The sequence below is a fragment of the Rana temporaria genome, chromosome 8 (assembly GCF_905171775.1).
Source record: "Rana temporaria chromosome 8, aRanTem1.1, whole genome shotgun sequence".
NCBI classification, from domain to species: domain Eukaryota; kingdom Metazoa; phylum Chordata; class Amphibia; order Anura; family Ranidae; genus Rana; species Rana temporaria.
Window position 1 is genome coordinate 86,037,802 of NC_053496.1, and position 14,124 is coordinate 86,051,925.

Below are 14,124 nucleotides of genomic sequence, written 5' to 3' on the forward strand. Positions count from 1 at the left end.
AGGAGGAGGAGGAGAAGGGAGTCTTGTACATAAGAAGAGGGAGAGCAATATTTGCAGAAGTAAAAAAGCCCATGTCCCTCTGGTTTGTCCCAGTGCCATATCCCTCTGGTTTGCCCCAGTGCCATGTCCCTCTGGTTTGCCCCAGTGCCATGTCCCTCTGGTTTGCCCCAGTGCCATGTCCCTCTGGTTTGCCCCAGTGCCATGTCCCTCTGGTTTGCCCCAGTGCCATGTCCCTCTGGTCTGTCTCAGTGCCCTGTCCCATTTTGTTAAAGTTGTTGTTGGTAATATTTAATTGTGTAACTTGATTCGGCATAAAACATTTAACAGTGTCATTCCAAGAGATAATCTACAAGGGCGTTTATAGGGGCGGAATTAGGGGTTGGGCAGTGTATGGGTTAGGTGAGGCAACTGGTGGCGAGTAACACTTGAGGCCTGGCTAGAAGCTCAGGGCTTGAAATTTTGAGCCCTGCAGTACAAGATCTAACAACAGATAGGGGCAGGACCTATGTCCCTTAAAGAACTTCAAGAAGAACATTTTACAGTATGTTTAAAGTCTTATTTATTGACCATCGAGAAACACAGGAATGTTAGAAACTCTTGAACATTTGGTACATTCAAAAGCAGGTTGAAAAAAATAAAAATAAATGACAGATCCCCATATCAACACACGCGATCTCTGCTGATGCTCTATTGTATTCTGACAGGGAAGACACCCCCCCCCCCCCTCATCAAAATACACTGATCAGCGCTTGTAGCCGTTGGCTGCAAGCGCTGATCGAATGCTGTTTTTTCAGCATGACTGCTTGACAGAAGCTGCTCATTAGACCAGCTTTTGTTAGACAGCAGTACACTGACCAAAATCTGGTTAGTTCCTGCTGAACTGGCTGAATTTTGGTACGTGTGTACCGAGCTTAAGAGATTCGTCAAATGTGGAGAATATACTACAAAGTGTATATAAAGGAATACGTCTTTGAATGAAAGCTAGATAAAGAAGGGTCAATCAAATATCGAAATTGCCACAATGTTGGGAGATTAACCTGGTGCTTGAGATCGGGATAATCACCACTCAGGGAAAAAAGGTGCTACCTGAAGGAGGGATAAGTCTCAATCAACAAACAGAGGAACAACAAACCACCCTCCAAAAAAAATTGGTGGAACGGCATACCACCAAATTACAAGAAAAATAGACCAACAACCACGTGGTCAACAAAAAAATATATATAAATATATTTACTAGGTCAAGTTCACGCATGTCCAACAAGAGAAGAAAAAAAAAACAGCAACAAAAAATCATTCAGACAACTGCAGTAAGGCTATAAAGGCTATAACTTATCATACCCAAGTCTTGACTTCAAGGACGCAAACTTGGAAAAATCAAGAAAAGACCAACCAGTCAGAAGCTTAAGTTGAATACTCCTAACCCTTGAGGTCCAATATAGACAATTAACCTCTTAAAATATATTTGTGGATGAGAGAGCCCTCACAGTATAAAATGTAATCTTATCAATCTTCTCAATGTCATAAGCATGCAGCTGAACTGCCCTATACATATGAACAGACATCACTCCCATGCAAGATACAAGCTTAGTTGTTGGGTAAAGGCCATCACAGCTGAAGGGCAGGACTCCAGACATTTGTTCTAAAAGTTCAAGGACACAAAGATTTGACAATGTGTTGGGCGGTCCCCATTAAGGTACAACGTGTATTTGACCCACTGTGATATAGTTTTACAAATCAAAGTCACCACCAACAGAGGAAAAAGAGTCACTCCAGTTGAATCAAACTGAGCCTAAGTAGGGAGTCCAAATGTCTGTCAATAAGATTATATTAGGTGGCATCCTTATTAAGATGTACATATCTACAGTTGGCAGGCACTGCTTAGCACTAAATTCAGTTTAAAAGGGAAAAGGCTTCTTTGCAATGTCAGGGGGGCCCATGATTCCATAGGTTGTTTTCAGTATTAATAAATGAATGTTTTAAATATGAGTATATTGGGAATGTCTTTGCATTAACAGGAGCTCTAAAAGACCCTGAGACATGGAACAGCAGGCTGATCCTTCAATTGCAGGGTAGAACATATTGCATGAATCATCTTAAAAACAACTTCTTGAAAATTGTCATATGAACTTTTTGTTGTTAAAGAGCAGGCCTTGAGGAATCAAGAGATTGAAATAGAAGGCTCAGGTACACTTAGAGATGGAAGCCCAGTAAGGTCAGAAATTGAATTAGCTGTATTTCACACTAGAATGCAGCTATAGACTTTGCAAGTATACTGCACCATTAATTGTGCACAGAAAGACAAACAATCCAATATGCATATAAGGATCTTATGGGCACAAAGGAAGACTCAGCCTTGCATGGCAGAGCTACAGAAAATTCTGATGCTAATGACTGTATAACAGGGGTCTCAGGATCTAAATAATACTTTTGGAGCAGAGGATAGGCCAAATGGCAGTGTGCCAACCCGGACGTGATTCTCTGCTACTATGAAGTACAAAAAGCTCTGAAGAGGATGACAAATGAGTATATGCAGATAGCATATGTAGACATCAAATATGCCTATGTTTTCTTCCTTGTACATGCACAATTTTGGAATTTGAAGGTATTTGTTGAGGTATTTTAAGTCCAGAATAAGATAAATGCCCCCTTTGGGCTTTGGTACTGTAAACAGACCTGCTGTAACCCGTGTAAGAGCCAAGCAGACCACGACTCACCTGGTCCTCAACAGCGTCACTTTTGGCGTCTGGCTTCACTTCTGGCTGCCGCGTAGGCACGCCCAGACACATTTCGCCCTTCCGACTTCGTCACAGAAAAATATGTCAGGGTGTGGCTACATGGCAAATGGAAGTGACGTCAGACGCTAATCTGGAAGTTACGCAGTTGAGGACCGGTGAGACATGGTCTAATCGGCCCTTACATGGGTTACAGCGGGTCTGGAGACGCATCTGTCACTTCATTGGCAATACTATGAGACTTTGTTTTTTATATTTTTTGCGAGTATCCTTTAGCTATATTTTAATAAAGCCGTTTGTCCGTTATTACACTATTTGTTTTTTTTCTTCCATCTTTGGATCTTTATGGAGCTACATATTGGACGAAAGAATTGGAAGCTTCATGTGAGAGAACAGGAATGAAACAGGGGTCTGCTGAGCGTCTGAGAATAGTTACACTTGGATGAATATTACTGAGGCCCAATTGTAAAAATTGTGCACATTCAGAGCACTATTACTATGAACATTAAGAGCACTTTTTTTGAGGGGAAAAATGTTGTTTAGGGATTCAATGTGTTTTATTTAACAAGTGCGGAGCAGCATTTTGTTCAGATATAGTATAGTAAGAAGTACCAGTCGAATGGAAAGAAATATTGATCACAAGGCAGAAATTTTTGTTATATCTCATTAAATTAAAAAGTGTGTTAATACGATAATTTTTGATTTGCAATTGCAATCTGCATGAGTTGAATGATTCTCATTTGACAGCGCATAGGGCAATTCAAAAAATGTTTTGCCTTTTTTCCCACTTGCCTTTTTTTATTTGCAACAATTCAAGGTATGGATGTGGTAGTATCAAATGGAAAGTGCAAACAAAGTTAATCAAAAATGTCTATTTAATGGACAAAAATATTTAATTTATTGTCAGCACTAAGCCATATGTGATGAAAATTCCTCATTACAAGGTTTAAAAAAGTGTATTGTGCTCAATTGTTCAGTACACACAGGTGTGCTAAAAAGAGAACACAATACTATCTTCATACTAAATGGAGCAACTGTCCTTGCTTGTTACAACACCACAGAGTAACCCCTTCTCTAGGTTATCTTCAAAACCACATCAAAAATGTGTAAATGAACATCCAGGCACTCATAGGTATGGCTACCTGTAGGGAAACTACCATCAGTTTCTCCTTTACTGCACCCACAGGTGTGCACTGATCTAGCGTTTTATTAATACAATAGATTTTAGCTTGAAAAATACACAGTTCTACACCATGCTAATGCACCCTACTGTATATTCTCCTTAAAGTGGTTGTTAAGGCATGGAAACAACTTTGCAACAATCTCCTCTGCTATGTTTAATAATGTCCCCAGTCCTTTTTGTTTAAAACACCACTATGATTTCATAGCACTGATCGGCGCTCACATGACTGGCCACCTCTCTCCTCTCTCGAGCTGACAGCTCCAGCGGACAGGGGTGGGAAACCCCCACTGACATCAGCCAGGAAGAGGAGAGAGGAGGAGAGAGGCGGTGTTAAGCGGCTGGTTATGTGAGCACCGATCGGCGCTATGAAATCAGATACACATCGGTATTAAAAAAATAAATACAAATTAACTGGGGACATTGTTTAATATAGCTGAGGGGATTGTTGCAAGCTTTTTTTATTATGAGAGCAGCAGTAGGGGAAATATGTGGCATGGACAGAGCTGACAGGCAGGGAGGGGGAGAGGAAGGGGGAAATAGGGCCGAGCAGGGCTGCGGATGACGGTGGCACGTAAACTGAATATGGTGTCAGGGCTCAGCAGTCCTGATAAACCATGGTCAGTTTACAGAGGGGTGGGTAGAAACTGGCAGGATCAGCCAGGTATTTCAGGTGTTACAGAGGGCCGAATAATACAGCACAAGCACTGTGCTGTATAACATGATTTAAGGGAACAGGGTCCAATATTAATTTTTTTAAGTTAACAAACGCTTTAAGCCTTGTAGTCCCCATGCATATGTACATCAGTCTTAAACATCAAGCAATGTGTCACAAACTGACCTTCTGCTTCAAAATGTCAACAGGAGTCTGGTGTGCTTTGAGTTTCTTATTTTTCAGTAGCACCTTTTTCCTTAATTGCCAAGGAGAAGGAAGCATGGGGTCATCAGAGAAATCACTCTCAAAAAGGAATTTTGTCACCAATTTCTCACCAAACACAGACTAAAGAGAAAAAGAATGATACAAACTGTAACAATGTACTTTACAAACACAAACAGGAAAACTAGAAAAGCAGCACTGATTCACCTTAAAAATGTCAGCCATCTTTCGTTGCTGGGGTAAGGAGCAATGATTCTCTATGGAGAGTACAATTGGCATGTCAGAATTAATGAATGCATTGCGGTCAATGGCTTCTATTACATCCTGTTAAAAGAAAACATCTAAATCACAAAACAAATCTCTTCAGCAAACTTTCAATCAAATAAAATGATCTAAAGTCCAATCTTTAATTCATTATATGCGCACTGCAACATCCCCTTTGCTACTCTAATCATTAATAAAGTGGTTGTAAGAAGACTGCAGTTAAACAAGTAAAACCTATGTAGGATGATCTGTTTCATCTCTGTGTATATGAGGGCTTACAACCCCTTTAAATATACTCATCTATATAAAGTGTATCTAATGTTTTTTTTTTGTTTTGTTTTCGATATAAGAGAGTATTTAATGGTTAGAACATCTGTCAACTTTTAGTCAACAGGATTGAAAGTGAGGGAAAAAAATAAGTTGTTACTGAAACAGGAACAGAGAGGAAATCTTCCATTGTGACAAGTGTCTATGAAAGGAATCCCCTCAATTTTGAGATCTCTCACTCCATGTTGTGCTTCAATACACAACATAAAAACAAATCTTGCCATTGAGACAGAGACCGCAAAGAAAAAAAAAACTTGACAGGTTTCAACCAATAATTTGTAATAAAAACATAATAAGCCATCCTGAAGCTTCCCTCCAACCACTTTTCATATTATTTTATATATACTCTGATTCTGTACTTGCCAAATATGCTGCAAAAATCTCCCTCGACCGAGTTCAACTGCAGCCATTTTAACTGTGGGCAGCTGAAGCTGCTGCCTGTTCACGTTCTGGATTTACACAGACACACACCTCCAACTGTACAGCTTTCACTGGCCCTCTTATGACTCACCCCCCCTCCTTTCCTGGAAAACTCTAACATGAGCTAGGGCGGCTAATGACCATAAGGTATTTATAGTCAGAAAAAAAATGTTTTACTATGCAAAGTTGAAACAACAAGGGCAGAACATTTAATAAATGGAAAGTTGAAAAAAATGACTGAAGGTCCGCTTTAACCATTATGCTATTTAAAAAAAAATGTGGCTTTAGATTTATTTGAGAGTAAGAATAGAAAAACAGTCACGTCCCCTCTCCTAGTATGTTTTTGGTCAGTGAAAGATGTTAACCTTGTGCCCACCTCCATTCCTTCCTTCCCCTCGCAATCATGTACAGCACTATGCCGACCATATATGGATCAAAATTTGGCTGGTTCAGCAGGGACCGTACAAATTTTGATCCATGTATGGACAATGTGGTTGTACAGACACTGTTGGATTTTCCCCACTCAATCAGCGCTGCAAGATATAGCCTCCAACACTGATCAGTGTATTCTGACAGCTGGGAAGTCTCCCCACAGTCAGAATACAATGATTAAGCAGGGAGGACCGACTCCATCAACTCCAAATGTGTAGATGGGGGGAAGAAAAAAAACGGATCATCTATGGGCTGCTTAAAGCAAACACACTTTGTTCAACTCTGTAAAGCTCCAAATGACCCTAACCGCTGATCCTCCCTTTCCCAGTCTGTGAGGTGGTGTGCAGAGGATTATATGTTGCTGAGATCAAGTCAGATTTAGGCATATAGGGCCAGATTCACAAAAGAGATACGATGGCGTATCTACTGATATGCCGTCGTATCTCTGTTTCTAACTATGCGGCTGATTCATAGAATCAGTTACGCATAGCTAGTCCTAAGATCTGACAGGTGTAATGGACTTACACTGTCGGATCTTAGGATGCAGTACCGCAGCCGCCGCTGGGGGCATTTCTCATCGTAATCCAGCGTCGGGTATGCAAATTAGCACTTACGGAGATCCACAAAGCTTTTTCCCTTTGTTAAGTCGCCGTAAGTGTTAGTTTGCCGTCGCAAAGATAGGGTACCTTTACAAAAGTGTAAAGGTACTCTACCATGCAAAAGTATACCCGTCGTTCCCGCGTCGGTTTTGAATTTTTTTTAAATCTTTTATTTTTCCCGCCGCAACTCTTTTTTACCCGTCGCGATTCACAAAACTCGGCGCAACGTAACTTCGCGCAAAGCACGTCGGGAAAATAGCGTCGGGAGCATGCGCAGTACGTCCGGCGCGGGAGCGCGCCTAATTTAAATGGGACTCGCCCCATTCGATTGGGCCCGCCTTGCGCCGGACGGATTTAAGTTACACCGCTGCAAATTTCCAGGTAAGTGCTTTGTGGATCGGGCACTAACTTGTGTAATTTGCGGCGGTGTAACTTAAATCAGAAAAGTTATGTTGCGCCCGCTGGCTGTAAATCTGGCCCATAGTATATGCTAGCTGTATTCAAAAATGCATTCAAAGATTTTTTTTATGAACAGATACCGTATTTATCGGCATATAACATGCACCCTAACTTTAAGAGGGAAGTTTCAGGGAAAAAACTTTCCACAGCCCCCTGCGTATAACACGCAGGCACAGTTTACCCTCAATTTTTATGGTAAAAAAAGTGAGTGTTATACGCCAATAAATACAGTAACTGGAATGAATGATGTTATTCAATATTACCTTGGAGTTCCAGTTCCGCTTAAATCATACATAAGTATCACAAAGTTTGATGCAGGCAATGTTTTTAAATTATGTTTCGGTTCAACATCTTTACTGTAAACTTTACATAAGGAATTTCTTTAAGATGCAATTCTGTGGTTATCTGTACTGCTGTGTGACAAGTCCTTTACCTTAAAGGGAATTTTAGTTGTTAGCGTGTGTCCATGATATATAATCGGCATGCCATCATCCCCATCCCAGCAGTCTAATTCTACACTTCTGCAGCCTTGTAAGAGAACCTAAAGGAACAAATACATTTTTCATTCAAATACAATGAAGACACATAATTCTGTTAACAGCAAGTGTTTTATTGTACAAACATTAATGTACTTTTTTAAACGTCACAATATAGCTTCCATTTCAGAAAAGTGTTTCCTGTGGGAAACTTTAAATTTAGAAGAATGGGTCAGTCAGAGTGTGTCAAAACAATATTCTAGGCGGAAACAATTTTCTGCCATAAACAAAGCTTCAGTATAGAATAGAAAATAATTTTCCCTTTTCTGTATATTCTGGATGATTTCCAGTGCATTACATTTCCCAGTGAGCTCAACAAAACTGTAGAAAACAATATTCTAAAGATATGCCTTATAAAAATGTTATCTGTATATAAATATGATGATGATGTGAATGAGGAGGATGGTGGGAAGTTAAGAGTTAACATAAACACTGAATAGCAGTGGACAACTAATAGCAAAGCAGTGAGGTAACACTAAGGGGCTACAGCTGCGCAAGCTGAAATAATGAATGCAATTTTAATCAGAAATTGAAGACACAACAACAATTTTCACTAATGCTTGCACCCAAGACATAGTCAAATCTTTACATTTAATTTGTGCAACAATCACTATGCAATGTAAATAGACCCATTGAGATACTAATACAAAACACTAGGTGAATTTTTTCCATGGGGAATAGTCAACCCACTTTGTTGTATTTTCCCATGTGACTGCTTACACATGTATTTGCAAATCGTGCAAACTAAACCCCTTGCTTTAATGTGAACTGTTAGTCTATTTGGTTTGTTGGCTGGTAAGTGAACTGGGAATTTTGTTTGTTGTTTTTTGACATGCGTTGCCCTTCCATGAGCACCTTGCTCCTTAGAGCAGTCATAGGTTGAGGTGGTGGCCATTTGTTTAGAAAGCAAACGCGTGGGCGTGGCCTGACACAGCATGGAGTATGGGGTTCCTAGATCCTACGGGGTAAATTGACCGCACCAGCCAAGCCGACACTGGCTGGAAAAAGCGCCCAGAGGCGATTCAGTTCGCATGTGTAGCGCTATACAAGTCATTCATTCATGGAGTAGGACGCGTGCACCATAGGCTCTGTCCATTTCTTCTTTACTAATAATCCCGGACTCTGCCGACCTTCCCTTCAGTATCTGCCGCCTGCCTGGGGTCCCCCTCCGCGTCCTGCCTGGCCTCCCCTGCCCTCCAGCCATCCGGCGGCCCGAGTGGAGCGGTGGCCCTCCTGCACGGTGCCCGTGATCAGGAAAGTCTGCGGCTTCGGCCTACTCACGGAGGTCTGCGACCATCTTGGCACTCCTCCTCCGCGCCCAGCGCTAGGCCCAGTCTCTGCCACAGGACAAGAGACACTCCCCACGCCACACCAGGCCTCCGCTGACCCTCAGCAACCAGGTGCTCCGATCGGAGCAGCGTCCCCCCCGCAGGGAGGCCGCATCTAGGCAAGACCGCGGCTTCGGCCTACTCACAGAGGTCCGCAGCCATCTTGGTACTCCTCCTCTCTGCCTCAGCACTAGGTCCCTTTTGCCGGCCTGGGGGCCCTCCTCACTCCACACCTGGCCTCCTCTGACTTCCAGCCACCTGGTGGCCCGAACGGAGCTGCGATCTTCCCGCACAGAGGCTGTTTTTAGGAGAGACTGCGGCTTTGGCCTGTGCGCGGAGGTCTGTGGCAGTTCTGGTACCCCTGATCCAGCACTGGGCCTTGTCCCTGTTAACGGCCTGGAGGCCTTCTTTCCGCCCTTCCTAGCATACTGAACCTGGTAGTCACCCATCACACCCAATACCATGTCCCCACCAAAAAGCCACAAATCTACCCTGGCAAAGCTCGCACAGTACCGACGAAATGAGGGAGAGGAGGCTAAGGGGGATGGCGGCGCTGAGAAGATGGGAGGTGAGCACGGGCAGGGAGACGCGGATAAACTTCTGGAGGCGATTACTCTCTGCAGGACCTCCCTCACTGCCCAGATTGAAGAGGTCGACATTTCTTTGATTAGGCAGGATTTTCAGAAACTTTGCGACCAGGTCACGGAAACGGAAACTCGCATCAGCACAGTGGAGGACGTCCTGCTGCCACTACAGGCCGGATCTGAACATATGCAGAGGCAGATTAACCAGTTGATCGCCAAGCAAGATGACATGGAGAATCGCCTGAGGAGATGCAATCTCCGATTCATTGCTCTCCCAGAGGGAACGGAAGGGAAGGACCCAACGTTGTTCCTGGAGCAGCTCCTGGTAACCACATATGGCCGGGAGGCCTTCTCCCCCATGCTGGCGGTAGAGAGGGCTCATAGGATGCCTGCTAAACCTTCCCCTCAGGGAGCTCCACCCCGTACCTTCATTGCAAAACTCTTAAACTACAAAGACCGGGATGCTGCGCTGAGGCTGAGAGAGAAGGACAACATCCCAGTAGGAAACATCAAAGTGGCAATATTCCCTGATGTCTCGGCCGAGATACAGAAAAGCCGGCAGAGCTTCATGGAGGCCAAACGCAGGCTGCGCAGCCGTCACCTGAAGTATTCTATGCTTTTCCCTGCACATCTGCGGGTGGAGCACGATGGTCTTGTATCGTTCTTTGAGGAGGTCATCTCCTGGCTGGAGCGCAGGCCTGAACATGGAGGAGCTGAATGACCGTTCACCAGGTGAGCCACACGGCGAGACACTTTTGTTTCTTGTTTTTTACCGCTACTTGACCTGCCTTAAATCCTTATTGCACTGCTACCCTGACCTATGTCACACATTGGCATGAATATTTTTTTTCCTCTCTATATATCTTCAGTCGACTTTCATCACCCCCCCATGGGGGTCTTTTTCATACTCCTCAACTTTTTTGTTACACGGAGCTACAGGGGCACGTTAGTCCTACAAGCCGCATGCACACTGCAGCGAATTTACGCCCCACTAACCTCTGAGAACCCGGACTATGCGGATGAACAGAGAAACTGGGTCTTTCTGTTTTTTTCTCATGCCAACTTGCTGGGGCACACTACTAGGCCCCATCCTCATCATTCCATATGGTGGCGGACTCGGAATCACTACTTGACCCAGTTGCTAAGACTGTTCCTAATTTTCTCCTTACATGTGACGCTACTGTTGTTCCCAGATGGTGGTACAGAGTTGTTAAGGGTTCATGCCTGCACAAGTTGGGGTGGGTGTAAGGCAGGGAGGGGATTGTTAAACAGTTATTTTTCCAATCTTTAAATGTGCATACAGTGTCTCAGAAACCGTTCAGGGAAGAATTTATATTTGTTGAATGGTTGCCACATACAGTGTTTAATGCATTTCAGGTCTGTTACGTTCTATATTTTCCACTAGACCTTAGTATACGTGTTTTATTGAGGCAAGGTTATAATCCATGTCCAGCACTATGGCAACTATAAAAATTCCTCACGTGGAATGTTCGGGGCTTGCGCGAGAAAATTAAACGCTCGGCTGCCCTTGCATTCCTTAAAAAACAACGTGGAGACGTGGTGGTGCTGGATGAGACGCACGTCGAGGGCAGACTTCAAATGGCCCTTCGCCGTCCTTGGGTTGGATGGGCGTATCACTCCACTCACACATCTTATGCCAGGGGTGTTTCTGTATTGATCGCTAAATCGGTGCATTTTGAACTCTGTGAGCTCCTCACTGACCCCAACGGTCGATATGTATTTCTCCATGCCAAGTTATACGGTGAGCCGTTCCTTCTCATGGCTTTCTACATACCTCCTCCATTTAGCACAACAGTGGTTCTGGAAGGCTTCACCTTCATGTCTCGTAACCCCTCAGTACAGGCAATATGGTTAGGTGATTTCAACACTACACTATGTCCGGCCCTTGACAGACTCCAAACGGCACAGGCATCGGGCGGTACTGCTGATGTGACGAAATTCTCTAAACTCATCTCCACCTTCCACCTTATAGACACGTGGCGACACAACTTGCCACATACTCGAGCCTACACCTGTTTCTCCCCTGCTCAATTCCATGTCCCACATAGATTTTATTCTTGTGTCTCACACCCTGGCACCGCGGGTCCTGGAAACTGCATTTTGTCCCAGGCTACTGTCTGACCACAGTCCATATTGGACCACCCTTAGTATACCTATTGAGAAGCCGCAGAGGCCGTGGCGGCTGAACCCGTTCTGGCTCACGCTGCTGCCAGAGGATGATGAGCTCATCGCCCAATGGAAACAATATTTTCTGGAAAATGACCACACGGCTTCTGTTGCTGCAGTCTGGGATTCATTTAAAATGTACGCCCGTACTACCCTGATATCACGCATAAACAAAATTAAAACTGACTCCGCTGGTGCGTTTGACAGGGCGGTGATGGAACTAGACTCCACTGAAAGAGAATACGCTGCCGATCCCACCGCGGCAGCGGCGGCCCAACTTAAAATGCAGACTAGAGTGGTAACCCAACTACAGTTTACAAAGGCTCGTCAAAAGCTCTTTTTTACTAAACAAAAACTCTTTGAATATGGGGAAAAGGCAGGCAAGCTCCTAGCATACCTTGTGCATAGTGAGGACAGGCCCCCCAGTTGTCATCACCCTTCATGGCCCAGGGGGAAGACAGATTACAGACCCAAGTTGTGTAACCTCTAAATTCAGGGACTTTTTTGCAGACCTATATAAAACGACAGTGACTGACCCGAGGGACCTACAGACTGCTTTTCCTCACAGCATCACCTTTCCCCAATTGACGAAGGATCAGGTAGACTCACTTGAGGCACCCCTTACCACGAAAGAAATAGATACTGCGATCGCCAGTTTCGCTAGATCCAAATCCCCGTGCTCTGGTGGTCTTCCTGTGGAATTTTACTCTCAATTTAGTGAACTACTAACTCCCAAACTGCTTGACCTATTTAATCACCTATTTGAAACCTTTACCCTGCCCCCCTCTATGCGGGAAGCGATGATAGTCCTTATCCCCAAACCTGGGAAGGACCCGGGCTACCCCGAGTCCTACCGCCCCATTTCTCTACTACAAGTTGATATAAAAATACTGGCCAAGGTGCTGTCCCTTAGACTAAACCAAGTCATTCTGTCCCTCATACACGCAGATCAAACAGGCTTCATGCCGGGCTGTAACACTTCCTTTAATCTATGCAAACTGTACATCAACTTGCAAGCTACACATACTGAAGTTGGGTCACGGGTGGTGGTGACATTAGAAACGGCAAAGGCGTTTGATTCGGTGGAGTGGGGGTATCTCTGGAGCTGCTTGGAGGGATATGGCTTTGGACCACGGTTCATCAAGTGGGTCCAACTGTTGTATAGCGCACCCACGGCCAGGGTGGTGGCCAATGGCTGGCCGTCTCGACTGTTTGACCTCAGCAGAGGCACGAGACAGGGCTGCCCTCTTTCACCACTACTATATGCCTTGGCCACGGAGCCCTTAGCCATGTCCGTTCGAGCTAACCCGGAGATCAGGGGACTGAGTTCTGGCACTCTGACTGAAAGGATCAGCATGTATGCGGACGACACACTATTATACCTGGCAGACTCGGGCCCTTCTCTACATGCGGCTCTCCAGACAATCGAATGGTTTGGGACTTTTTCCGGGCTAAAATTTAACTGGGGTAAGTCCCACATTCTTCCTCTTGACAGCTTCCCACCGACTGAATTTCAGGACAGTTTGCCATTACAACGAGTAAGTACCATCAAATATTTAGGGATCTGCATATCCAGAACACCGGCGGATTATGTAAATTTATATCTAGACCCCTTAGTTTCCCATGTTAAATACAAACTACGGACCTGGGCCCGTCTGCCACTGGGGGTTTGGGGCAGGGTAAACCTCATTAAAATGGTCCTCCTGAGATACGAAGAGAGGAAATGAATAGCCGCACTCCAATAACCAAAAAGGTTGTCTTTTTATTCAACCGAACAGCAAATGCATCACTTCACAAGGTCACAGCAAAGGAACAGGGGAACATCCGACGCGTTTCGCACTAAGCTAGTGCTTAATCATGGCTGGGCGCACCGGTGCAGGTCTGGAGGACCTGCATGGTGGGCACCAGATACTGCTCTCTTTGTTTCTTCTGTGCATTACAAAATGTTTGTTGGCCATGACACCGGCTTTGAACTGGTATTCTGAATGCTGCACACCCTCATATCATCATTGACACTTTAGATGTATGTAATGACATGTATGCACTCTCTGTTACAATAAAGTTGCTTGGGAAGGGGAAGAAAAGGGGGGGGGGAGAGAAAAAGAAAAACACTCCTTTAATGCTAAAATTCATGTACAAATGCTAGTATGATTGTTACTTTTGACTATAAATAAAAACTTTGTTAAAAAAGAAAAAAAA

At 44.2% G+C, this 14,124-nt stretch overlaps 1 protein-coding gene across 5 annotated transcripts in view; it reads right to left on the reverse strand.

Annotated features, from left to right (window-relative positions):
- PLCE1 (phospholipase C epsilon 1) overlaps window positions 1-14,124 on the reverse strand; it is a 509,323-nt gene that overhangs the window by 109,529 nt on the left and 385,670 nt on the right. For all 5 annotated transcript variants that reach the window (XM_040362142.1, XM_040362141.1, XM_040362144.1 and 2 more), the window contains 3 exons: window positions 7,724-7,831; window positions 4,997-5,113; window positions 4,754-4,912 (listed from right to left, as the gene is read on the reverse strand). In XM_040362142.1, coding sequence (XP_040218076.1) covers window positions 4,754-4,912; window positions 4,997-5,113; window positions 7,724-7,831 — 384 coding nt within the window. The remainder of the gene's footprint in view (window positions 1-4,753; window positions 4,913-4,996; window positions 5,114-7,723; window positions 7,832-14,124) is intronic.